This window comes from Symphalangus syndactylus, chromosome 13 (genome assembly GCF_028878055.3).
Source record: "Symphalangus syndactylus isolate Jambi chromosome 13, NHGRI_mSymSyn1-v2.1_pri, whole genome shotgun sequence".
NCBI classification, from domain to species: domain Eukaryota; kingdom Metazoa; phylum Chordata; class Mammalia; order Primates; family Hylobatidae; genus Symphalangus; species Symphalangus syndactylus.
Window position 1 is genome coordinate 99454447 of NC_072435.2, and position 27136 is coordinate 99481582.

General features: G+C 41.0%; 2 protein-coding genes across 4 annotated transcripts in view; one reads left to right on the top strand and one right to left on the bottom strand.

The window, feature by feature from the left end:
- LOC129460312 (putative tetratricopeptide repeat protein 41) overlaps nt 1-5416 on the bottom strand; it is a 91488-nt gene extending 86072 nt beyond the window's left edge. Inside the window, 1 exon segment of the mRNA XM_055237936.2 lies at nt 5386-5416. The gene's annotated coding sequence lies outside the window, so the exon portion shown is untranslated.
- HSP90B1 (heat shock protein 90 beta family member 1) lies at nt 2522-25309 on the top strand. 3 transcript variants are annotated; one of them, XM_055240058.2, is made up of 19 exons: nt 2522-2783; nt 6287-7581; nt 8533-8635; nt 9286-9427; nt 9963-10079; nt 11087-11418; nt 15116-15227; nt 15759-15878; nt 16945-17061; nt 18823-18960; nt 19042-19119; nt 19245-19310; nt 19931-20200; nt 20432-20677; nt 21104-21240; nt 24003-24081; nt 24171-24326; nt 24695-24817; nt 25017-25309. In XM_055240058.2, exons 2-19 carry the CDS (start codon nt 7533-7535, stop codon nt 25044-25046), a joined length of 2415 nt encoding a protein of 804 aa, XP_055096033.1. In that variant the 5' UTR covers nt 2522-2783; nt 6287-7532; the 3' UTR covers nt 25047-25309. The 3 variants fall into 3 exon arrangements, with proteins under 3 accessions (XP_055096033.1, XP_063470412.1, XP_063470413.1); XM_063614343.1 differs by having other exon boundaries at nt 2687-2783; nt 5486-7581; XM_063614342.1 differs by having other exon boundaries at nt 2525-2783; nt 24695-25309.
- The last annotated feature ends 1827 nt before the right edge of the window (nt 25310-27136 follow it).

The following is a 27136-nucleotide window of genomic DNA, read 5'->3' on the forward strand; positions in this document are numbered from 1 at the left end:
AACTTTATCAGAGGAAACCTCTAGAGATTAAGAACAGTAGAGTAGGGGAAGCCTGGAATGTTTACCTTTGTTTTTTCGTTTTTTTTGAGATGGAGTCTCACTCTGTAGCTTAGGCTGGAGTGCAATGGTACAATCTCAGCTCACTGCAACCTCCGCCTCCTGGGTTCAAGCAATTCTCCTGCCTCAGCCTCCCGGGCAGCTGGGATTACAGGCACCCGCCACCATGGCCAGCAAATTTTTTTATTTTTATTTTTTTAGTAGAGACGGGGTTTCGTCACGTTGGCCAGGCCAGTCTCGAACTCCTGACCTCAGGTGACCCACCTCAGCCTCCCAAAGTGCTGGGATTACAGGTGTGAGCCACCGTGCCCAGCCACGTTTACCTTTGAACTTGTATTTTTCTGTGCCAATTAATTTTTAATCATGAAAATCTATTAGTTTTATAATTTAAAACCAAAAACGGGAATTGTGGAATTCCATAATTTCTAAGATTCCTTCCAGTGCTAAAACTCCAGTAAGTCCTTAACATAAATTATTATCAACATGGCTGATTTGATCACTCAAAATACTGAATTTATTTACCAAATTTTTAAATTTAACAAATCCCTGTTTGAAATTCAGTTCTTCTTGCGCTCTGCTAGGATCCAAAATTGACAGGGGATAACTGGATACATATTTTTAAATTGATCTGTTTTTGTAAGGCAGACTCTAGGGAGATGTTTATTTCCTATTAAGGAGATGAAATGTAAGTTACAAGACTATGGATGAATTTAATTTATGACAGGTTGAAACTTTCTGATTGTATGTAAGAGAGTCAGAGTACCCAGAGGTTTTTATTAGCAGATGCAAGTAACCATTTTATAAATTCAAAGTCAGTTCTCAAGGAGGGTAATACGGTGTGAGCTGGAGTAACAGAGTCTAGGGAAAACATCACAAGTAACTCAGAATTGCAGTTAAAACTTGTCAAAAAGAGAACATAATGTAAATATAGTTGTAATTACATCTAATACTTAGAAACACACTTATTGCTCTATAGCCAAAAATAATACAAGTTCCATAGTTTGGAAATATTGAACATCATATAAATTGCTTGATGAGAAACAACCAAAAGGATAATATGAGAAAATAATTATGGTTGCTTAACATCTTAGCTGAAATCTGGTGTTTTGGAAACATGACAATGGGACCAAGGACTTCAACATCTACTATGCAAATCTACATCTACACCTACATTCAACTATGACAGACAATTTCAAGTAGAACGGCTCTCCCCCGAGAATCACTAGAGAAGCTGAAGGAGATACCTGAGAAACTATTTAAAGACATCAGATAGATAGCCAGCAACCAGGATTTCAAGAGGCAATATTCCAGAGAGAAGGGAAGCTTTGAGAAGTGAACCCTACCTTCTCCTGTTGCCTTTCCCCCTTAAAGTGTTTACTGATTCTTATGCCACTCAAAACCAATATTCTTAGAAGGCACCATGCTGAGAAGCTCAGCAAAGCTCAGAGGCTTCACGGTGCTTGCTAGTGCTAGACAGACAAAAATTGGAGCTCAGAGCCTGTCCAGGAGGGAAAGGTGTGGGAAACACCCTAGGCTTTCTGTTAAATTGTCTAGATGCTCATTCTTGGTTAAAAAGGTCTCTCCCATCCCTGCCTTGTATACTCACAGGCTCTCTTAATTTCTTATAAGCAAGAATTTATTTTTTATATGGTGCAAGATAGGAGTTTAACTTTATTTTGCTTGAGATGGATAACCAGTCAAGGCTAGTATCATTTATGATATTAACTATCCTTTCCCCTCTGAACTGAAATATCACTTTTGCCTTATCTTAAATTGAAACAATCTATTTTTGGATTCTTTATTTGGTTGCACTGATTTTTTTTCTCTTTTTTTTTTGTCATTTTTTTGAAGTGGAGTCTTGCTCTGTTGCCCAGGCTGGAGTACAGTGGCGCAATCACCACTCACCGCAACCTCCACCTCCCAGATTCAAGAGATTCTCCCGCCTCAGCCTCCCCAGTAGCTGGAATTACAGGTGCACACCACCACGCCTGGCTAATTCTTGTATTTTTAGTAGAGATGGGGGTTTCACCACGTTGACCAGGCTGGTCTTGAACTCCCGACCTCAAGTGATCCACCCACTTCAGCCTCCCAAAATGCTGGGATTACAGGCGTTGAGCCACCATGCCTGACTGGTTGCACTGATCTGTTTGTATATTCAAATATGTAGAGGACACATCATTCTTTTTCACTGTGCAGTATCTGAATCCCATTCTTATATGAGGAAAACCCCCACCTTATGATTCTGAGCCTCCCAGGAGAGAAGCTGAAAATGCCATGTAAATCCTTTTCCAGCTTCCCTTGCAACTAAGGTATAATAAGTAGCCTCCAAACAGGCCCCAGTGCTCTCTGGCTGCCGGTAGTTACAGCCTCATATAATCTCATTGAGTAGGGTTGTTTCTGAAATGACGGTGTGTGATTTCTGAGGTTGGTTATGAGTCACTGTGCCTCCTGCTTTGTTTTCTGTCTTGGATCACTCACTCCAGGGGAGGCCAGCTGCCATGCTGTGAGCACACTTAAGCAGCCCTACGGAGAGGTCCATGTGATGACGAACTGACGCCCCAGCCAACCGCCATGTGAAGGAGGCATCGTGCAAAAAGATCCTCCAGCTCCTCTTGAGCCTCCAGATGATTTCAGCCTCAGCCAACATCTTGACTGCAAGTTCATGAGAGACCCAAGCCAGAACTACCCAGTTAGGTGCTTCTGGATTCCTGATCTACAGATACTGTGTGAGAGAATAAATGTTTACTATTTTAAGCTGCTAAATTTAGAGGTAGTTTGTTACACAACAATAGATAATATAAGGGTTATGGGACCTGACCCAAGTTCTTCATTTGTTTTATATTCCTCAATATTTTATAGTTTTCTTCATGTTGCAACTATGTCTTTCTTAAGTTTATTTCTAAGTATTTTATGGTTTTTGTCTCTGAGTGACACTTTTTAAAATTTTCGCTTCAATGTGTTTTTTGAAAGATTAGAGCAAAACTAGTGATTTTTATATATCTTATAGCCAATAATTTACCAGATTCTCATATTATTCTATACTTTTTTTTTTTAAGGGGCTGGGCAGTGGCTCAACTCAAAGCAGATCACCCACCCATTTCCAAGATCCAACTATAAGCTTTTTAACTGCAGCAACTTAAGTATACGCTATTAGAGCTGGAATTAATCATTCTATACTTAAAACAAAAAACCCTAGGGTCTCCTGGATTTCTGGGACATGCAATTGTCATCAGTAAGAATGAATTTCAAAATAAAGGACTCCACCTTTTCCAAAATTTATGCCAATTACTTGATTTCCTTGTCTTGTTAAATCCTCCTAAACTGAGTGGGACATTACTAACAATAGCAAGCATCTGTGTCTGGTTCCTGATTTTTTTTTTTAATGAAATGGCTTTCAGTGTTTTGTTGTTTAGAATCATAGTTGCTGTTAGTTTTCTTTAATTGAGGTATACATAACAAAATTTAACCTTTTAAAGTGTACAGTTTGATGAGTTTTAACAACTACTGATATCAAGATCAAGGGCATTTCTGTCACCCCAAAAAGTTCCCTGGTACTCCTTTGCAGACATTCTTTTATATCTTTACTTCAGTTTAAATAAGATACTTGCACTTATGCTGTAACTCCATTGTTAATATTTGCACAAGGCTGGGCACAGGGGCTCACGCCTGTCATCCCAGCACTTTGGGAGGCCAAGGCAGGCTTGAGCCTAGGAGTTTGAGACCAGCCTGGACAACATAGGGAGACCCCATCTTTACAAAAGAAAAAAACCTCAACATTGTTCATAATGAGCTCAAAGTATCCTTTTTTTTTTTTTTCTGAGACCGAGTCTTGCTGTCACCCAGGCTGGAGTGCAGTGTTGTGATCCTGGCTCACTGCAATCTCCACCTCCATAGTTCAAGTGATTCTCCTGCCTCAGCCTCCTGTGTAGCTGGGATTACAGGCGCTTACCACCACACCTGGCTAACTTTTGTATTTTTTAAGTAGAGACGGTGTTTCACCATGTTGGCCAAGCTGGTCTCAAACTCCTGACCTCAAGTGATCAGCCCGCCTCGGCCTCCCAAAGTGCTGGATTACAGGCATGAGCCACCATGCCAGGCCTACAAAAAAAGTTTTAAGTCAGCCAGATGTTGGTGGTACATGCCTGCGGTCTCAGCTACTCAAGAGGCTGAGATGGGAGGACTGCTTGAGCCCAAAAGGTCGGGCCTACAGTAAGCCATGATCCTGCCACTGCATTCCAGCCTGGGTAATAGAGCAAGACCCTGGCTCAAAAAAATATATTTTTAAAATTTAAATTTAAAAATAAAAAAAAACATATTTGCACAAGTTCTGTATAAACAGAAACCATATCTATATTACTCACCCCTGTATTTCTAGCACCTAGCATAATTCCTGGCACATACCAGGCCCTCAACATTTGCTGAAATTATGAGTTACTTAATGAATAAACCAATCAACCAACCAACCAATTCACCTCGGAGCTTGGTTCTATTCCTTAATGTTCCCTGATGCCAACTGCTTTCTTGCCTTGGTCTCCGCAGTCGGCCTTCCCCCGACTCCCCGCTGCTGGACTACACTTGCCTACTAGGAGAGCTATCCACTGCCCTCAACTGCATTCCTTTACCTACTGGTTTTTCCTTCTGAGTTTAACTACAAAGTGGGGTGCTATCTAGTGGGGTTAGCTTTGCTCAAGGAGAAGCTTAACAACAACAACAACAAGAGTAGCTGTTTCCAGCAATACATAGAAAAAAGCTAAAATTAGGACAAGGGAATCCGATACAAAGGCAGGAAACTTAATAACCACCTGGAGTGTTAGTTCTGGAGGAGCTAGGCCAAGACGGGAACTAGGTCAAAAGTCAGAAGAGGTGAAGAGACCGCAGCCAGAAACAACAAAGCTGGGAATTAACTAAGCGGCCTATTCTCTTTACAAGGTACTCAGCCGGAGAGCCAATCTTTTTTTTTTTTTTTTTTTTTTTTTTTGAGATGGAGTTTTTGCTCTTGTTGCCCAGGCTGGAGTGCAGTGGTGTGATCTGGGCTCACTGCAACCGCCGCCTCCTGGGTTCAAGAGATTCTCCAGCCTCAGCCTCCCGAGTAGCTGAGATTACAGGCATGCGCCACCACGCCTGGCTAATTTTTGTGTTTTTAGTAGAGACGGGGTTTCGCCATTGTTGGCCAGGCTGGTATTGAACTCCTGACCTCAGGTGATCCGCCCACCTCAGCCTCCCAAAGTGCTAGGATTACAGGCATGAGCCACCGCGCCCAGCCCAGAGAGCCAATCTTTAAGGCACAGAGCTGATCAGACAACGGCCCGCCATCTTCTGCCAGCCTACCATTTTGTGCTCTGCCTGCCTCATGAATTCCCACCATCATCTGCAGAAACGTCTACCCACAAGCAGTGGCTCTATTTTGAAGGATATGTCTCTGTCTCAGTTCCCTCCAGGTGCAGCACCAACTCCCCGCCACTCACTAGTTAAGGTGGCATTTGCAGTTTCAGAACTGGTTGCTTACTTATTCAGAATTGGAGGAAATGGTGAAGAAGTTGAGCTGTGAAATGCAGAAAAAAAAGTGAAGAGACTCATTTTTCTCTCAAAACAGAAAATAAAGGAGTTAAAATATACAAAAATGCAACTGAAATCTCTGAATGTAATTCACACTCTAGTATGCTCTTTTAAAAAAAGATGAAAGCACAGAAGCATACATAAAGCATTCTTTGTAAGCTACTCTTTGCTTACTAATAACAAATGTAGGTAAATTGGGCAGATGTAAATAAGGCACCACCACAACACGTGAGCGCCAACCACAGAGCCAAGATCCGCACACTAAATACGGGAAGTTGTAAAAGACCGTGACAGACTGTCACTAAAAAACTTGTCTTCAGGAATTCGCATGATTATCCGAAAAGATATTCAAAGTTCAATTTTGTTGGAGGAAGCAATAAGGAAGTGGGGTGTCTATGTCAGAGACGGGCGCGGGTATGCGTTGGGGGTAACGTATAGAGTAGATTAAAGAGACGTAGAACATATTTCCACAGGCACAAGTTTAGCATGAGGGACTTCCCTCACAGGAAAGACACCTGGTGTTTTATATGTCCTTCTGAACACGGACATGGTATTTCTATGAAGTTACAAAGCTGCAATCCCGTTCTCATGTGCACACAGGTTTTGCTTTCAAATATCTGCAGGTGCATCCTCCTGCACTCGTTAAACTAAGGGTTTTCCTTTTCTGTGCTAGACCCGCTTTTACCACCACGCTCTCCACCTGATTCCCAGAAAGGGTTCTACGACCGTCAGGTCACCACCGCCTTTGTACTTTATGGGGGAGTCGAAGGCCTCAGCGCTGCTCGCAATTTCCCTAAGGTGGTCGGGGAGGTCCCAACCACGTTCTTCTGTAAACCAGATGAGGAAGGCCTGGGGATTCCGGCCGCGGAAAGGCACAGAGGAGGTGAAGTGACGCACTTGTAGGCGGATTCGTAAACGCGTGCTCTAGAGCCGGAGGCGGAGCCCCCAGACTCAGACCGACCCCCCAGAACAGGGCGGCCTTGCCCGAGGCGTGAAGGCTTTCTAGGCCCGCTTCTAAAAGCCGTGTACAATGGAGACTCCTGGAATAGGCACATATCTCTACTGTAATCAGAACGAGATGTAACATCTAAGACGCAGGACAGGGCTCTGGCAAAGACACGCTGGGGGAACGTGAAAGAAAGAGCCAAAACTACGCAGCTGGAGCTCAGAGACCAAAGACTACGATCCCCAGCATTCAATGCAGTGTACCCCTAGATCGTTGCATGCCGGGAGCTGTAGTTTCTCACCCCCCCCCCATCTGAAAGGGTTCTAGGGGACTTTCAGCCTCTCTCGTGTGTTTCGTCTTTCCGAGAAGCGCCGCCACACGAGAAAGCTGGCCGCGAAAATCGTGCTGGAATCACTTCCAACGTAACCCCAGGCATAGATGGGAAAGGGTGAAGAACACGTTGCCATGGCTACCGTTTCCCCTGGTCACGGAATAAACGCTCTCTAGGATCCGGAAGTAGTTCCGCCGCGACCTCTCGAAAAGGATGGATGTGTTCTGTGCTTACATTCATTGGACGGTTTCCCTTAGAGGCTAAGGCCGCCCAGGCAAAGGGGCGGTCCCACGTGTGAGGGGCCCGCGGAGCCATTTGATTGGAGAAAAGCTACAAACCCTGACCAATCGGAAGGAGCCACGCTTCGGGCATCGGTCACCGCACCTGGACAGCTCCGATTGGTGGACTTCCGTCTGCCCCACGAATCCTCATTGGGTGCCGTGGGTGCGTGGTGCGGCGCGATTGGTGGGTTCATGTTTCCCGTCCCCCGCCCGCGAGAAGTGGGGGTGAAAAGCGGCCTGACCAGCTTGGGGTGTAGTGGGCGGACCGCGGGGCTGGAAGTGTGAGGATCTGAACCCAGGGGTAGGGAGTGGAGGCGTCTCCTGCGATCGAAGGGGACTTGAGACTTACCGGCCGCACGCCATGAGGGCCCTGTGGGTGCTGGGCCTCTGCTGCGTCCTGCTGACCTTCGGTGAGTGATTCTGGAGGAGCAGACGTCCCCCCTCCACACACGCGGCCGCTTCTCGAAGGTTCTGGGGGCGTTGAACGTGGGAGGGGGGATCCGGGGCCTGCGGTGGGCCAAGGGACGTCACTGTTCCTCGAAAGAGGGCAAGGGGATTACGTTTATTCTCTTCTTCCTCTGGAAATAAAAAAAGAGAGCAGCATCATCTAACTCCCATACAGATCTAATAGTATCTCGCCCGGAGGTCTCAGCGACCTCGGGGTGGGGCCTCTTTGGGGCTCTGGCTCCCCCGGGAACAGTTGAGTCCCTCCCCCCTCCCCGCCCGGAGGACTTTTTCGGCCACCGCAACCTTCGGCCATCCCAGCTTTCCCGTCCCCTAATTCCCCAGACTCCGACTCCTCACAAGCGCGTCCCTTCTTAGATGCTGGCCTCGGGACCGTGAGGCCTGGGGCCAGCGGAATGGCAATGTCCGCGTGTTTGATTCGGTTTTGCTGGAGTTCGGTTCTTAACATTTCTGCCCCTTCTCATGCCTCTAGGCTCAATTTCAGTTCCTCTCGCCAGAGAGGTTGCATAAATCCTATTTGCATTCTGGCCTGTGATAACGAAGGCCAAAGTTTTGGCTTGGTCAGTTGGGAGGCCTTGGCTCGGCCTGCGCGCAACACGTGTGGGTGTAGAAGACCTGGTATCGGTCTGCTTAACGTTATTTGTAAATGATCGGAGACACACTGTTTAGAAGTGGTGACTGCCTCCGTATTTCAGGATCTACTGGGGACCTCAGCATCTGAACTTAAATAGATGTTCTGTCTTGGCTTTACCTTGGGTATTTAAACCAGGGAATGCACTCTTTCATCCCCACCTCCCTAGTTAGCAACTGAATTTTGCAACCCCTACCCTTCCCTATTTGATCATCCTCCTTGGAGAAGTGTGATGTTGAAGAGTTTGCCCGTGTTAAATCTTCAGGGTCGGTCAGAGCTGACGATGAAGTTGATGTGGATGGTACAGTAGAAGAGGATCTGGGTAAAAGTAGAGAAGGCTCAAGGACGGATGATGAAGTAGTACAGAGGTTTGTGTTCATTTGAACTTACGTATACAGATAAGCCCTGTGAACCTTGTGAGTTACGGTCACTTCTTGTGTATCTCTTCTCCAAAGGTCCAGATAAAGTCTAACACCCTATTTAAATACCTGGTGAGTTGTGTGCATACATACCTCCTAACTTGTCCCTAGGAGTGATGAAAACTGAGTGAATTCCTTTGAAAACTATATTGCAGAATACTAGCACCATAAACTTTCTAAGACTTTATAGAAGAGACTTTCAGTTGGATTTGTATTCATTAACTGTGTACACCGAGTAAGTTTAAAAATGGGATTTCTGTCAGTTGAACAATATTTTAAAATTTGGCCTCTTGGGACTTATTGACAGTTTTGAAGTCCTCACTGTGGAGCATAAATGAGTATGACTTTGCTTTTTAGTAGAGGAAAGTTGGGATTTTTTTTTTCTGGCAATTTTAAGAAGCGAGTATTTCCAGTGCAATGTTAAAGGTAGCCTACTGCTGTGCTAACATAATGAGACGGTGTATCAGTAATATTTTATAAAGGTTTCCATTTTAACCCCCAAGACCATATTCAGAGGCCCCTGTGCTTTCATCATAAATCCTCTAGTTTTGAAGGGAACTATGCCATGCAATATTTGCTTATCTAACTGATTTCCTTAGAGAGGAAGAAGCTATTCAGTTGGATGGATTAAATGCATCACAAATAAGAGAACTTAGAGAGAAGTCGGAAAAGTTTGCCTTCCAAGCCGAAGTTAACAGAATGATGAAACTTATCATCAATTCATTGTATAAAAATAAAGAGGTAAGCAACACGTAGTTAGAATATTTTATCTGTGTATGGTGGCATACTTGTTTACTTAAATTTGCTTAATTTACTGCAAAAGTAATGTAGTATCCAAGTAAGTATGTAACAACCTTTAAATACCTAATATGTCCAAGAATTACTACCAGATATCTGGGAAGAAAGGGAGTGTCAGACATTTTCCTTTACCTTTACCTCTAAATAGGTTCATGGCCTGGTAATAGTTGTGAGTCTAAGGGCAGTCACATAAACTAAACTTCTTGCATTGCATACCTGAAGATCACTGTTAGGTGAATAGTGTTACTACCCTTACCAGTTAACGCATCCCTTATAGTTGCCACAGTTCTTTGTGTAAGGAGCTATGCCTTTTTTTTTATCAAAAGAGTAACGCCACTTCTATACCATAAGAAGTCTTAATTCCTTAAAGAGTGCTTTTATAAGGTACAGAGAAGAAATAAATGGGTTTGGCATAAAATGGAATATCTTAATGCATCTTGAGGATAGTCTAAGTGTATTCCCTCTGGCTTCCATTTAGATTTTCCTGAGAGAACTGATTTCAAATGCTTCCGACGCTTTAGATAAGATAAGGCTAATATCACTGACTGATGAAAATGCTCTTTCTGGAAATGAGGAACTAACAGTCAAAATTAAGGTAAGTGTAAGGCAGTTTTTCTTTCTTTTAAAGGAAAAGGAATCCTTAGAGGTAGAGGATCCCTATCAGTCAAGATAGGCTAGATTATATTGCAGTGGCAAAAAACCCCCAAGTCTCAGTAGCTTGAAAGTCAGCAAACTATGGCCAAATCTGACTTGACTTGTTTTTATAAGTAGTTTTATTGGAATGCAGCCATGCCCATTTGTTTATTATCTGTGACTGCTTCTGTGCTTCAACAGCAGAGTCAAGTTGTTTTAACAGAGAACATAAGTCTCCCAAAGCCTAAAATATTTACTATGTGGCCCTTTACAGAAAAAGTTTGCCAGCCCCTGGCTTAAATCATTGATCACAGGCTGCCTGTGGTCTTTGCTCTGCCTCATCGTCATGCTGGGACAGAGGGGTGGGCAGCCATCTGGAGTGTGTAGCCGGTTGCCATGGTGCAGAGCAAGCTTAGAGGGTCTCATACTATTATAATTAAAGGCTCAGCCTGAAAACAGAGCTCTCCTTTACAACTCATTGGCCATTTATAACTCATTGGCCAAAACTAGTCACATGGCCTTAGCCATTCTTAAATGGAAAGTAGAATCCTCCTAAGTTTCTGGAAGGCAGACAGCCAGGAATATTGAGTGAAGAATATTAATGATCCATCACAGATTCCAAATAGAGGAATCATTCAAGTTGTTTTGTTTTCTATTAAAGAAATAGGCAAGACATAAAATTTTATTTTTCTTGAATTGTTTCTCTTCAAAGTAACTTGTTTTATTTAGGTTGGCCTCTAACCTTTGACATTTAGGCCAGTCTGCCCATTTGATATTAATACTTCCTCAAATACATAAATTAAGATGTACACTTTCAGAAAAGGCCATAAAAAACTATGTGGAGGAAAATATCTCAGTTTAGTTTTCTATATTGGAATTGATGGGACCCAAAGCTGGTTAGTTCCTCAATATTTGTTTGGCATAATGTAAATATTAAATACAACTGTCTGGTTCTTGTCTTGCTTTTAGTGTGATAAGGAGAAGAACCTGCTGCATGTCACAGACACCGGTGTAGGAATGACCAGAGAAGAGTTGGTTAAAAACCTTGGTACCATAGCCAAATCTGGGACAAGCGAGTTTTTAAACAAAATGACTGAAGCACAGGAAGATGGCCAGTCAACTTCTGAATTGATTGGCCAGTTTGGTGTCGGTTTCTATTCCGCCTTCCTTGTAGCAGATAAGGTTATTGTCACTTCAAAACACAACAACGATACCCAGCACATCTGGGAGTCTGACTCCAGTGAATTTTCTGTAATTGCTGACCCAAGAGGAAACACTCTAGGACGGGGAACGACAATTACGTGAGTATGACCGATTCCTTAAAAGAATTAATAGTCATGGTGAGGATCTTGACTCTCCAGTTCCATTCTCTGAGCAAATGACTTATTCTGGGCCTTAATTTTCCTGCCTATAAAATGAGAAAACAGAACTGTTATCACTTGAAGAAATGTTTGAGGACCTGCAAAGGACAAGGCACAAAGGTTTGTGATTGCTGTTGTACATGGAGGGTATAAAGTAGGAAATAGCAGCAGCTTCCCCAGGGGAGAAGGCTTCTTGGGTACCCACAGAGGAGGCACTGCTTGGTCAGTTTCCCAGGTTAGAAGAGTAATTTGTCTGTGGAGCATCCTGAATAAAGGCATGGAGGCACAGCATGCTCACTAGATGAACGGAGTTCTTTTCAGTGGCAGTTACGGATACAATGTGATGAACTTTTATTTATTTATTTATTTTGAGACGGAGTCTCGCTCTTGTTGCCCAGGCTGGAGTGCAATGGCATGATCTCGGCTCACTGCAACCTCCGCTTCCTGGATTCAAGCGATTCTCCTGCCTCAGCCTCCCAAGTAGCTGGGATTACAGGCATGCGCCACCACGCCCAGCTAATTTTGTATTTTTAGTAGAGACGGGATGTCTCCATGTTGGCCAAGCTGGTCTCAAACTCCCGACCTCATGTGATCCACCCGCCTCGGCCTCCCAAAGTGCTGGGATTACAGGCATGAGCTACCGTGCCCAGCCAGAATGTGATGAACTTAAGATTTTCAAGGTGGTGTGGAGGATGCGAGGAGTGGACAAGGGGAGACTCTTTGGGGGGAATATTCCTCTTGAAAATATTCAAGATGACTGGTAGCAACCAGGGCTGGGGCTGGCTTGTAGAGATAAAGGGCTTAAAGAAAGTTCATGAAAGTTGTGAAAGCTGTGGAATAAAATATGTCATTTAAGGATAGTTACAAGTTTTTAAATTTGAATTAAGATCCTCTTAAGCCAGTAACTGTTGTTTGTATAGGTGAGACAGAGCCAGTGCCCTACAGTAGCTCTCGTTGCTTATAGCACTGTGACGTAGACAGGGCAGATTTTTGCCTTTTTAAAATTTTACCATCTTGGAGATGAGGAAATTCTATTTCAGAGGTCAGTTGGCTTGCCAACTCCTGCTAAGTGAGTAACAGAATGTGCCTACAGCTTCAATTTTTTTTCTCTTAATTCAGTTTTAAATTTTCTTAACATTAAGGGAAAGAAGCACATACTTATCATTGTGACCAACTTTCTTCATCCTAGAAAGTAACATTTCCTGTTCTTACTGCAGCAGATGTTCTTTTAATGAAGACTAATTAGATGACTGCATTTTAGTACTTTTTAACTTGTGTTCCCAATTTACCTTTCCCTGCCTTTGTCACTAACATTGATATCTCCAGGTCTCATTTGGAGGCATCACTAAGAGTTATGCCCCAGTGTCCTCTCTTTTTAAGCACTGTGCTTAGGTGTTGGAGAAGGATAGGGAAATCATTCCAAAAGAAAGATAGAAAGTGATGTCCCAAGAGGTGTTAATATCAGATTGCTAAGAAACAGGTGAAATTATCTGGATATAAGCTCCATGAAGGCAAACATTTTGTTGGAAGCTCCATTCCCAAAGCTTAACACTTAATTGGCAGCCATTTGTATGAATAAGTGAGGTTAAACAGGACAGTTCCATGCAGGGAACGATGGCCGCTAACACCTATCCAGGACCTAGTTTCCATGACCATGCATATGTTTGTAAAAATTTCCTTTGCCCACTTCTTAAATGTTAACATACATTTTCTCCAAGTTAAGTTTCAGCCCTTTTCTCATTGTCCATATGATCCTTATGTAGTCTTATCCACTGCCATGGCCTCAGGTTCCATCTCTAGTTCTCAAATTTATATTCTTAGCCTAGATCAGGAGTCAGCAAACTTTTTCTTAAAAGAGCCAGCTAGTAGAAAAAAGATAAAAGAAAACAACAGGCCGGGCGCGGTGGCTCACGCTTGTAATCCCAGCACTTTGGGAGGCCGAGGCGGGCGAATCACGAGGTCAGGAGATCGAGACCACGGTGAAACCCCGTCTCTACTAAAAATACAAAAAAATTAGCCGGGCGTGGTGGCGGGCGCCTGTAGTCCCAGCTACTCGGAGAGGCTGAGGCAGGAGAATGGCGTGAACCCGGGAGGCGGAGCTTGCAGTGAGCCGAGATTGCGCCACTGCACTCCAGCCTGGGCGACAGAGCGAGACTCCGTCTCAAGAAAAAAAAAAAAAAAAAAAAAAAAAAACAACAAAAAAGAGCCAGCTAGTAAATACTTTTAGCTTGTGAGCTATATGGTCTGTCACATGTCCCAACTCTGTTTAGCTTGAAAGCAGGCATAGACAATACATAAGGATGTGTCCCAGCCAAGTGTGGTGGCTCATCCCTATAATCCCAACACATTGGGAGGCTGAGGTGGGAGGATCACTTGAACCCAGGAGTTTGAGGTCAGCCTGGACAACATAGTGGGATCCCATCTCCACAAAAAAAAATTTTAAAATTAGCTGGGCACAGTGGTGCGTGCCTGTAGTCCCAGCTACTCAGGAGGCTGAGGTAGGAGGATTGCTTGAGCCTGGCAGGTCAACGCTGCAGTGAGCCATCATCACACCTGGGTGACAGAAGTCCAAAAAAAAAAAGTGTCCCAATAAAATTTCTAATGGGTGCAAGCCAGCTATACAGCTATATATAGCTTGCCAGCCCCTTGTCTAGGTCTCACTGCTGGGCTCCGTGTTCATGTGTTTAATTGCCTTTTAAATGCTTCTACCTAAGATATCTAACCAGCAGCTTCTACTTGTATCCAAAACTGAACTCTTAATCCCCAAATCACTAGAACATGTGCTCTGAGACCAGCGGCCTAGTCACTCACTAGGCTTTGTTATATCATGGCTACTTACTGGCCAGGTACCACTAAACTAATGAGCCTTTTGAGACAGGGAGGGAACCATAGATAGACCATTTCCCATACTTAATTGGGAACACAAGTATCAAGATATGGACTACCTACTGTGCTTAAGAGTAGGTTCTAGGCCGGACACAGTGGCTCACGCCTGTAATCCCCGCACTGCCCGGTATAATTTTAAATGATAGTGGAAATGTTCTATATCTGCACTTTTCCATTTTGGCAATCACCAGCCACATGTGACTGTTGAGTACTTGGAATGTGGCAGCATAACTGGAACTGAACTGTACATTTTATTTAAATAAGTCACATGTGCCCAGTGGCTACCATTTTGGATAGTGCAGATATAAATATAAAACAGATTAATTTTCTAGCTTTTTTAAGGAAAATGTTTTCATTAATTAGGAATAGTTATCTACAATAATCATTAGGTTTCTGGAATAACAGTAAGAGATATGAGAGTGCATGATTCCATTTTTCTCCAGAATATTTCAGTGCTTTCTTACCTTGAAAAATGAAAACAATCTATTCAGAAGGTTGGGAATATTTTAATTTTCTACTTAAAACTAAGGTTATTCTCCACTTGAGGTAATGTAGAGGAGATTCTTTTTTACTGTATCTATATGTGTTACATTTTAGCTCACAAACCCTTGTTGGTGATGGAGAGTTAACATGAATAATTAGGACATCTTGGATTATACTGAACTGCTGGCTATTACCATGGTATTTAGATGAATTTATAATCAGATCTTCTAAATGTTAGGTGTGTCTAAACATCGAATTTTTCTTGCAGCCTTGTCTTAAAAGAAGAAGCATCTGATTACCTTGAATTGGATACAATTAAAAATCTCGTCAAAAAATATTCACAGTTCATAAACTTTCCTATTTATGTATGGAGCAGCAAGGTAAATCTATATTGATTAAAAACTTATATGTATTACCTTGGCACGTATTTAAATATTCAACACTAAAAGAATGAAAGCAGGCCGGCACGGTGGCTCATGCTTGTAATCTCCGCACTTTGGGAGGCCGAGACAGGTGGATCACCTGAGATCAGGAGTTCGAGACCAGCCTGGCCAACATGGCGAAACCCCGTCTCTACTAAAAATACAAAAATATTAGCTGGGTGTGTGGTAGCACACGCCTGTAATCCCAGCTACTCGGGAGGCTGAAGTAGGAGAATTGCTTGAACCCAGGAGACGGAGGTTGCAGTGAGCCGAGATCGCCCCACTACATTCCAGCCTAGGCGACAAAGCAAGACTCTGTCTCAAAAAAAAAGAAAGAATGAAGGCAAAGTGTGGTCTATTAGTTAAGGATACTCTCAGGGTTTTCTTACAAAAACCTATTTTTTGAGCTGTAATGTTATGTCATATTCTGCAGACAAAATCAGAATTGTTAAACAAATGAGTTTAACCATAATTCTCTTATTTCAACAGACTGAAACTGTTGAGGAGCCCATGGAGGAAGAAGAAGCAGCCAAAGAAGAGAAAGAAGAATCTGATGATGAAGCCGCAGTAGAGGAAGAAGAAGAAGAAAAGAAACCAAAGACTAAAAAAGTAAGTCTGGTTCTTCTCCCTGCATAAGATATTGTTTAACATGTATAGGCAAAATCAGGAAAACCTAAGTATGCACTGGCTGATTTGAAGTCAGCTTCAGTTCAGGTGCTAAGTCCATGGAGCCAGCTTTTAAAATAAGGCCTTTGTTTGTATGTTGAATACATTGTCCTGTAGAAAGTTTTAAGTATCAAACCCAGGTCATTTTTATGAAGAGTTTTCTGACTTTTATATATTGCCTAGGGCTGGTGGCTTCTATGTTTGGAATTTTTAAATCTTAAAAAGCTTTCTGAGTCCTCTTTTGTCTTTTTATCATGCAGAGATTAACTATAAAAATGGTTCTCTGGCTTGCTTAGGTAGCAGACTAAGAAGTATTGATCATGGTGGTTGAGAAATATTTTTGTAAAATGTTGGATTTCTTTAAGTCATGAAATAGGAATATGTAATATGTATTTCCTTCTAACCTCAAAACAAATATTTTCAAGACACATTTTTGCTAGTTAAAAATAACAATGAAGAAAAACTTAAGTGACTTTTCATCAGTTAACAATTGTCTTTTTGAATTAAATATTGAGAAAAATACTTCGCTTTTGATACAGTTGGCAGAAACCTTACTAGATAACAGGTATCCTTTGGTGCCTTTTTTTTTTTTTTCTTTAATCTGGAGACAGAGTCTCTGCCACCCAGGCTGGAGTGCGGTAGCACAATCATAGCTCCCTTCATCCTTGAACCTCCTAGGCTTAAGCAGTCCTTTCACCTCAGCCTCCCGAGTAGCTAGGACCACAGACACACATCACCAACAGACACACGCCACCATGACTGGCTAATTTTTAAAAATTTTTTGTATAGATGGAGGTCTTGCTATGTTGCCTGGACTGGTCTTGAATTCCTAGGCTCAAACAGTTCTCCTACCCTAACCTCCCAAAGTGCTAGGATTACAGGCGTGAGCCACCACACCGGGCCTCTGGTGCTTTACATAGTCTTTTGAAATCTACTGAAGCCATGGTTACTGCTAGGATAACCTTGGTGAGTGCTGAGAGAGACTAATCAAATTCTATAATAACTTCAGGTTGAAAAAACTGTCTGGGACTGGGAACTTATGAATGATATCAAACCAATATGGCAGAGACCATCAAAAGAAGTAGAAGAAGATGAATACAAAGCTTTCTACAAATCATTTTCAAAGGTAAATATTGATAATTCCCTAGCTTCTGGTTATTAATGAATAGACAAAATATCACCCCATTAGTTTAATTGTATATGGTATGTGACCATGAATATGAGATGGTCCATTCTCATTTTTTCCCAGTGAGAAAATTCAAAAAAAGACCTTTAGGCCAACTATAATATGTCTACTTCTGGTTTATTGACCTAGTCATAATTAAAATCACATTTATGAACCTTTGAGATTGACATCTCAGTAGAGATGGTCTTTGAGAGTAATTGGTTTCCAGAACACACCATTTTTACTTAAGTTGATTATACTCATCACTACTTCAAAATTGCAGCAGTTATTAAAATTAGTCCTAGCTCTTAGTTAATAGTGAAACTACAAAATCAAGAATGTTTGAAACAGTTTTATGGCTGTTTAAACATAATTGGTTTGCTTTTTATTCCTGTGTATTTTGTAATATGTGATTTTTTAAAAAAATTATTTTGAGAAGGCATCTTTAGGCTTCACCAGCTTGCCAAGGGTTTTGTGTGATAAAAAAAGATTAAGAACCACCTACATAGGTAGATGTGTGATTTCCACCACAAAACCCGTAAAACATGAAGTCATGTTGTTAAGTGGCTTTTAATATAATCTTTAAAGAGCTTGCTTACGACATCAAACACTTATTGTGAGATCCTATGCCTGGGAATAATTACTAAATTTATGTTTCCTTGCCTGTTTTTTTTTTTTTTTCTTTTACTGATCCCTTCTTGTAACTCTTAAGGGTGCAAAACTAGCATTGATAAAGTTTGTTTCAAGTTAATGTTTCCCCAGCAGCATTTGGTACAAGTAGTAGAATGCTCTAGTGGACTTAACCATAGCTAAATAAAACTTAATATTCTGTGTCTGTATTTGTTCTTTTCTCTATTCCATATCCTTTAAATTTCAACTCTTAAAACACTGTTGGTTCTGTCTTCACTTTTATTTCCATAAACTCTAAAGTCCTAGTGTCTATAAACTTACTTTATATAAAGCAGCTGTATTAGGAATACAATTAATGTGAGCCACACATGATTTGAAATTTTTTAGAAGCCATACAAAAAAAGGAACCATGAAATGTTAATAGTATAATTTATTTAACCCAGCATACCCCAAATAGTATTATTTCAACATAATCAATATAAAAACTAATAATGAGACATTTTATGTCCTTTTTAAAATTTGTACTGTGCCTTCAAAATGTATTTTACACTTTAATAGCACATCTGAATTTGAACTAGCTACATTTCAGTGCTTAATAGCCATATGTGTGGTACAGTAATAGATAATGCAGATCAAGAGAATTTCTGACTTTGTTTTACAGGTATTTACGTACATCTTTGTAGCCACTGTTAGAGCTAAGTTCCATGGAAGAAACATGTTCTTGAGTACTTACTGTAGGTCAAGGGCACACTGAAGTGTTGTATGTAATTTTGTCATTTAGGCAGGGTGGTGGTTTTCCTATTCACTTCTCTCATACATAAGAAATATAAACTCATCCATCCTTCTGCAAGTTTAGGAAATAATGTTATTGACAATCATCATCAAAACAACCAAGTCTAGTGAATTAGAATTGCAATCCTAGTCATTTCTTCACTCCACCCTTTTCTTTCTCTTCCCCCGCTCCCACCAGTAAAGGAAATTTTTTTGTTAGTTAATTGCTAAACTGAATGTGTACCACATAGTACATTGCTTAGTTCTTGCACTGCTTTTCTCCTGTGTCATTTGAATGACTAAGATACCAACTTTCCACAGGAAAGTGATGACCCCATGGCTTATATTCACTTTACTGCTGAAGGGGAAGTTACCTTCAAATCAATTTTATTTGTACCCACATCTGCTCCACGTGGTCTATTTGACGAATATGGATCTAAAAAGAGCGATTACATTAAGGTGAGTTTTTAAGTAGTACATACTGCATTTAAAATTTGAAAGTTTAATTTCCAGAAAGTGACTTTTTTTTGGTCTCTTTAGCTCTATGTGCGCCGTGTATTCATCACAGACGACTTCCATGATATGATGCCTAAATACCTTAATTTTGTCAAGGGTGTGGTAAGTATCTGAAGTTTGGGAGAAGGGGTGATTGTTGTGGGGGTCTGGCAGTGTAGAGTGTTTGTTTGGCTTTGCTTTCTTCCAGTGGTTTTATTGCTTACTGAACTTTCTTTTGCCATCTGAAGGTGGACTCAGATGATCTCCCCTTGAATGTTTCCCGTGAGACTCTTCAGCAACATAAACTGCTTAAGGTAAGTGTCTCTGGGAAGAAACTGTCCACTTTGCTGTTTGATTGGGGTTCAGAGGACAGGCTCCATTTGTGGAGTAACCAGACTTTGGGTCTGGTCCATGATTCTTCAGATGAATTTCCTTTCATTCTGGAGTTACCCTAAGAATCTGATTCTTTTACTCCCAATATTTAATAATGAAGTTTCAAACATCTAGAAAAAAATTAAAGAATTGTACAGGTCCAGGATTAACATTTTGTCATCTAGACACATAGCCACCTTTTTATCAAGGCTTTCATTAAACCTTTCCCCTCCAATACTTCCATAATTAGAAGACTCTTTAGTTTTTGAATTTAAAAGTATTTGAAAGTAGCATATTTGTTCACTTCATTTAGATGCTAGAGAGAGAGTATCAGTGAGTTCCAAGGTTAGAATATAAACATTAAGGCAATCTTGTGGCTATTTGCACGGACAGCTGAATTTCAGTCCAATCTGAATGAATAGGAGTGCTTCACCATTTCCTGCCCCTCAATAAATGGCAATAACGATCATCTTTGTGTCTTTCACGCTCCTCCCTGGGTACCTTACATTCTCAAAAGTTTGAGATTAACTTCTCTAATCAGTTATTCTTTCATTGTATTTAGGTGATTAGGAAGAAGCTTGTTCGTAAAACACTGGACATGATCAAGAAGATTGCTGATGATAAATACAATGATACTTTTTGGAAAGAATTTGGTACCAACATCAAGCTTGGTGTGATTGAAGACCACTCAAATCGAACACGTCTTGCTAAACTTCTTAGGTTCCAGTCTTCTCATCATCCAACTGACATTACTAGCCTAGACCAGTATGTGGAAAGAATGAAGGAAAAACAAGACAAAATCTACTTCATGGCTGGGTCCAGCAGAAAAGAGGTGAGATGAACTTGTAAGTGTTGTCAGCCATTCTGGAAGGTAGCTAGGGACTTATAGCCAACTCTTGAGGGGGAGGAAAGGAAAACTTAATTGTGTAACTGGAGTAGTTATAAGGCCTGGTCAGTCACTGACAGGAAGATCATTTATATGTATAAACATAGCAGCTGCTAGGATAAACAAATACACCAGGGCCAGACTTGGAAAACTTTGTGACTTCTCTTAATTTTGTAGGCTGAATCTTCTCCATTTGTTGAGCGACTTCTGAAAAAGGGCTATGAAGTTATTTACCTCACAGAACCTGTGGATGAATACTGTATTCAGGCCCTTCCCGAATTTGATGGGAAGAGGTTCCAGAATGTTGCCAAGGAAGGAGTGAAGTTTGATGAAAGTGAGAAAACTAAGGAGAGTCGTGAAGCAGTTGAGAAAGAATTTGAGCCTCTGCTGAATTGGATGAAAGATAAAGCCCTTAAGGACAAGGTATTGTGGAAATTACAAATTGTGGAAATATTAGTATCTGCATTTAAGAGAAAGTTATTTTGCCAACAAATTAAGCTGCAGCTGGTTACTTTGTAACCATTAGAATGGTCAAAATTTAATTAATGTAATTAAATTATTGGGAGAAAGCTTAAAACTTTCGACAGTAGTTTAATACTGCTTTGTTAATAACTTGTTACAAATTAAATTTTATGTTTTTAAAAGGTGGTATTTAAACTTCTGACTAAAAAATTCAGATTATCAAGTAAGTGCCCCTACAAATTCTCCTAAACCTTAAGAAAAGCTATTTTTATGACCTGCTTCTGTGTTTATGATCTTAAGTGATAAAGTCTTAGACAGTTGAAATACAATTGCTGAATGACCTTACCTGTTGATACTAATCTATATGACTTGATTTCTTTTCCTAAGATTGAAAAGGCTGTGGTGTCTCAGCGCCTGACAGAATCTCCGTGTGCTTTGGTGGCCAGCCAGTACGGATGGTCTGGCAACATGGAGAGAATCATGAAAGCACAAGCGTACCAAACGGGCAAGGACATCTCTACAAAGTAAGCATCCTCAGGAAAGTCCCTGCCAGGGCATTGCCTCTTACCCAATCTTCATTTTAGAGATAATACCAGCTTCAATACAAAGAGTAAAATTGCCTTAAATGTCTACCACTGTCTACTATAAGGTAGACAACAAGTTTACAAAGGGATTTCTCCTACATTTGATTGAGAAAGAAAAGGTCTTTGACTCATGATTTTATGATTTTATTGTATTTGATATGTAAATGGGAATTTTCTTAATGTTGTATGCATATTGTCTTTACTTTTGCATTGGATTATATGCTTAGCCTAATATCTTAATTTATTTTACATTTTTAAGTGTAATAGCTGCACATGAGGTTAATGACAACATTCCTCAAGTGAGTTAAGTCCATTTCAAATCACGTCCCCCACACCCCCAAGCATTAAATTATGGGTATCCAGATAAATGTCTCATAAAGTAGATGGTACAGGACTTGTGAATTAACAGTATTTGAACTCAAGGGCCTATACCTGGAGGTATAGTGAGTCTTTGGTACTCTTTATTTTCAAGAAATATAATATTTCAAGTTTGTGTTTTAATGTCACAGCAATGACCTTGAAAATGACTTCTCCCCCTACTTTTATTCTCTCTTCTTTCACCTGGAGTATGTTTCTGATATGCTGTCTAGTCATCATCCTTTTTTTCCCAAGGCCTAGCTTAAGGATTCTTTTTTTTTTCCCCTCCGAGACGGAGTCTTGCTCTGTCACCCAGGCTGGAGTACAGTGGCACGATCTCTGCTCACTGCAACCTCCGCCTCCTGGGTTCAAGTAATTCTCCTGTCTTAGCCTCCCGAGTAGCTGGGATGACAGGCACCTGCCAGCACACCCGCTAATTTTTGTATTTTTAGTAGAGACGGCGTTTCATTCACCATGTTGGCCAGGCTGGTCTCGAACTCCTGACCTCGTGATCCGCCCTCTTCAGCCTCCCAAAGTGCTGGGATTACAGGCGTGGGCCACTGCGCCTGGCCAGGATTCTTCTTAAAGCCTTTTCTCACAAATGTAGTCTCCACTGTTGTCACAATTCTAAAATTCCGTATATGTCTTTTAACTATAAATTTCATGCAGAGAATAGTGTTCTGTTTATCTGATATCCCATTGCAATAGTACAAGGGCCTTTTAAAACATGTCCACCTATTAATTTCAGGAAATGATTAATTAACAAGAAGTTACCTTGCATTCAACAAACATGAAGACTTACTATGTCTATGCACTGATGGTCACAGGTAGACATAACTCCTGTCTTTTGTAACATTTAGGCTAGTGAAAATGACAAATCAAAGCCAGGCATGGTGACTCACTCCTGTTGTCCCAGCTACTCAGGAGGCTGATGCAAGAGTATCAGTTGATTCCGGGAGTTCGAGGCTGTAGTGTGCTCTAATGACACTGCACTCTAGCTCTATCCTGGGTAACATAGCCAGACTCCATCTCTTTTTTATTTAAAAAAGAGGGAAAAAAGCACATCATAACCTGAGCCCTACATAGATAATGTGTACACCAGGATAGGGAAAGATGTGGGTCCTCCCTGTCCTCAGAGCTTTAAACTAGAGAAGAGAGAATAATCACAACCAACAGTAAAAAGCTAAGGATTTTGAAGGTATATTCAAAATGCATTTGGAACTGAGCTCAGATAAAAGAAGTTAATTTTTTTTGGAATCATTGGCGAAGGCATCGTGGAGAAGGTATTATTATTGGAGCACAATCCAGAGGCCACGTAGATTTTTCTGAACTTGGGGAGGCAGAGCTACAATTATGGTAGTAAGAGTAAACTAAGAGGGAACAAACAGGACATTAAATCAGTTCATCTGTTCAGCAGTGCTCCAGGTACTTGGGACTCATCAGTAAATAAAATAGTTCCCTTCATTTCATTTTTCATCTAACCATGTCCACTTGCTCCCCACCCCGCCTCCCCGTTAAAAGGGAGCAATACAGGCTGGGCACATGGCCCATGTGTGTAATCCCAACACTTTGGGAGGCTGAGGTGAGAGGATCACTTGAGGCCAAGAGTTCAAGGGCAGCCTGTGCAATATAGTGATGCCCTGTCTCTATAAAAACTAAATAAGGAAACAATGCAGTCATCCCTTTTTGTCCATGGGGTGTTGGTTCCAGAACATCCCATGGATACCAAAATCCACACAGTCAAGTCCCTTAGGTAAAGTCGTGCCATATTTGCATATAACCTATGCACATCTTCCCATGTACTTTAAATAATCTATAGATTACTTTTAATACCTAATGCAATGTAAGTGCTGTGTAAATAGCTATTATACTATATTGGGTTTTTTATTTTTTTCTTGTTTTGCCCTTTCTAATATTTTCAATCCAAGGTTGATTGACTCCGCACATAAAGTGGACTGGAAAAGTACAGTCATCCCTAGGTGTATGAGGGAGATTGGTTCTAGGACCCCTGCCAAAATCCACAAATATTCTAGTCCCCCAGTCTGCCCTGTGGAACCCGTGTACATGAAGAGTTGGAGCTCTGTGTGTGTGGATTTCACAACCCAAGAATACTGTATTTTCTATCCGAGTTTGGTTGCTGAACCTGCACATACGGAGGGCGGACTGTATTTATTGGAAAAAAAATAGCATATAAGTTCAAACCTGTGGTGTTCAAGTGTCAATAGTACATTTTGATTTTTTTTTTTTACCAAGAGTTGTTCTCTGTAATTATGAAAGAATAAGGGAAATGTATGAACCCTAAAATTGGATATGTTTTGTTAATGTGCATTTTTATCTCTTAACAGTTACTATGCGAGTCAGAAGAAAACATTTGAAATTAATCCCAGACACCCGCTGATCAGAGACATGCTTCGACGAATTAAGGTAGTATTACAGCAGTCCTCTTGCTTGTCTTTTAATTTGAATACTTTGTATCTTTTAATATTAATCTAGTGCATCTTCTTGCATCTCAGGAAGATGAAGATGATAAAACAGTTTTGGATCTTGCTGTGGTTTTGTTTGAAACAGCAACACTTCGGTCAGGGTATCTTTTACCAGACACTAAAGCATATGGAGATAGAATAGAAAGAATGCTTCGCCTCAGTTTGAACATTGACCCTGATGCAAAGGTTTGTATCCCCAACCTTCCCACAAAGGCTGGCTGGCTTTCTTTGTTTCTGTTCTTTCAGAATAGGCCTCTCATGATTGAGGGATGTAGCTTTGAGACATTTGCCTAATTTCTACCTTTTGAGAGAATTTTATTGAATGTTTGAATCCCTGTAGTGTCGGGCACTGCACTAGAAACTAAGTCCTCCTTTTATGTCCTCTTTCCTTTTTGTCTGACTCCTTTTGTTAGCTTGGCTGTTCATTCTAGTTGGAGGATTTAGTCTGTGGTTCTGAATAAACACAAGTGACATTAATTATGATTTTATACATTTAAATGAGTAAAGTGGAAATAAATCCAAGGCATTAATGGGCCCGTAAATGTTGTGTTTAGGTGGAAGAAGAGCCCGAAGAAGAACCTGAAGAGACAACAGAAGACACAACAGAAGACACAGAGCAAGATGAAGACGAAGAAATGGATGTGGGAACAGATGAAGAAGAACAAGAAACAGCAAAGGTATGGCAAATCAAGAACATGACTTGCATTTTCAGTTCTGGCAAAGTTAGGACAGAGTTTAGTTCTGGCAGGGTTAAGACTGTGTAACTTATAGAAGTCAGACTGAGCATTTAAATTGTTTATTTCATGCACAAACTATGAGCTAGGTTTTTTTTCTGCTAACTTTTAATACCTTCTGGGTTTTTTAATTTATTTACAGGAATCTACAGCTGAAAAAGATGAATTGTAAATTATACTCTCACCATTTGGATCCTGTGTGGAGAGGGAATGTGAAATTTACATCATTTCTTTTGGGAGAGACGTGTTTTGGATGCCCCCCAATCCCCTTCTCCCCTGCACTGTAAAATGTGGGATTATGGGTCACAGGAAGAAGTGGGTTTTTTAGTTGAATTTTTTTTAACATTCCTCATGAATGTAAATTTGTACTATTTAACTGACTATTCTTGATGTAAAATCTTGTCATGTGTATAAAAATAAAAAAGATCCCAAATACTCAGTGTCTTGACTGTCTTGCAGAAAACTACCTAATACTTTGCTGAAATTTTTTTTTTTAATCATGTGTCTTGGGTTCTTTTTCTTAGAAAAGTGACTCAGGCTTATGACTTTTTTTTTTTTTTGAGACCGAGTCTTGCTTTTGCCCAGGCTGGAGTGCAGTGGCACGATCTCTGCTCACTGCAACCTCCGCCTTCTGGGTTCAAGCAATTCTGTGCCTCAGCCTCCCAAGTAGCTGGGATTACAGGTGCCCGCCACCACGCCCGGCTAATTTTTTGTATTTTTAGTAGAGACAAGGTTTCACCATCTTGGCCAGGCTGGTCTTGAACTCCTGACCTCGTGATCCGCCCACCTCCGCCTCCCAAGAAAAGATAACAAAATCAAAGGTTGAGCCAGTCATGGTGACACACACCTGTGGTCCCAGCTCCTGAGGAAGCTGAGGCAGGAGGATTATATGAACTCAGGAGCTTGAGACTGTTGAAAAACCAAAGAGTTTAAAACGTCTCCCACAGGGAGAAGAGAGAATTTCCTTAAAGATTTCCAAATATATGTAGATACTCCCCCTTTCATAGGGTGGAGCTTAATCTTCCTCTCCTTTTTGAATGTGGGCTAGATTAAGTGACTCCTAAGGAACAGAGTATGGAAAGGGAAAAGGTAACTTTGCAGTGGAGAAACCTGGCAGACTTAACCAAGTGATCAATGTTGATATCACCAGTGATGTGTACCCCCTGATAGGATGTGAAGTGTACTGCTGTGGTTTCCAAAAACCTGTAATCTCAATCTAATGAGAAAAACACATGTTTAGAATATGTGAACAGTATTCTTCAAAATTTCCAGAAAATTTTCCTCAGAAAAACGCTGAGAAGTAATCATGAATGGCAGAAGACTTAAAGATACATGACAACTATTAATAAATGCAACGTGGTACCGTGGAAACAAAAGGATGTTAAATGGAAAAACTGGTGAAATCTAAAGTCCAGAGTTGAGAGTACAGTTGAGAGTATTGTACCAATATTGGGTTTTTTTGTTTTGAGATGGTGTCACTGTCTCCCAGGCTGGAGTGCAGTGGTACGATCTTGGCTCACTGCAACCTCCACCTGGATTCAAGCGATTCTCCTGCCTCAGCCTCCTGAGTAGCTGGGATTATAGGCACCCGCCACCACGCCTGGCTAATTTTTGTATTTTTAGTAGAGATGGGGTTTCACCATGTTGGCCAGGCTGGTCTTAAACTTGACCTCAAATGATCTGCCCACCTCGGCCTCCCAAAATGTTGGGATTACAGGCATGAGACAACACGCCCGGCCCCAATACTGGTTTCTTAACTGACATATCATGGTAGCTTAAGATGACAACATTCATAGAAACAGCATGGGGTATATAGGAATTCTACTAGATTGTGGTTTTTCTGTAAATCTAAACTTAAAAAAAAAAAAGCTATCTTTGAAAAAAATCACCCATAATCCTACCAGAGAACTATCGGCATTGAGTGAAAATCCGCATTGACCTATATTTTGAAATGTACTCTTGTTTATGAAACAATTTTTAATTTCACTAGTCTGTTACAGCCAACTGAAATGGTAGTCTTAAGTTTTTGTTGTTTTTACTGTGGGCTAGAGAGAGATGTCTTCACTGTATATTTAAGAATCGTGTGTATTAGAAAATTTTGCACAACTTAATTTATGTGCTACAAAGTTTCATTAGAGACTTTACAGTTTTTCTGATGATCTAGTACTCCTCTATGGACTTCTTTTTCTGTTGATGTTTCCCCACCCCCTACCTTAAGGTATTTTTCTAGAATTAGTTTGCAATAATCATTACCAGCTTCCC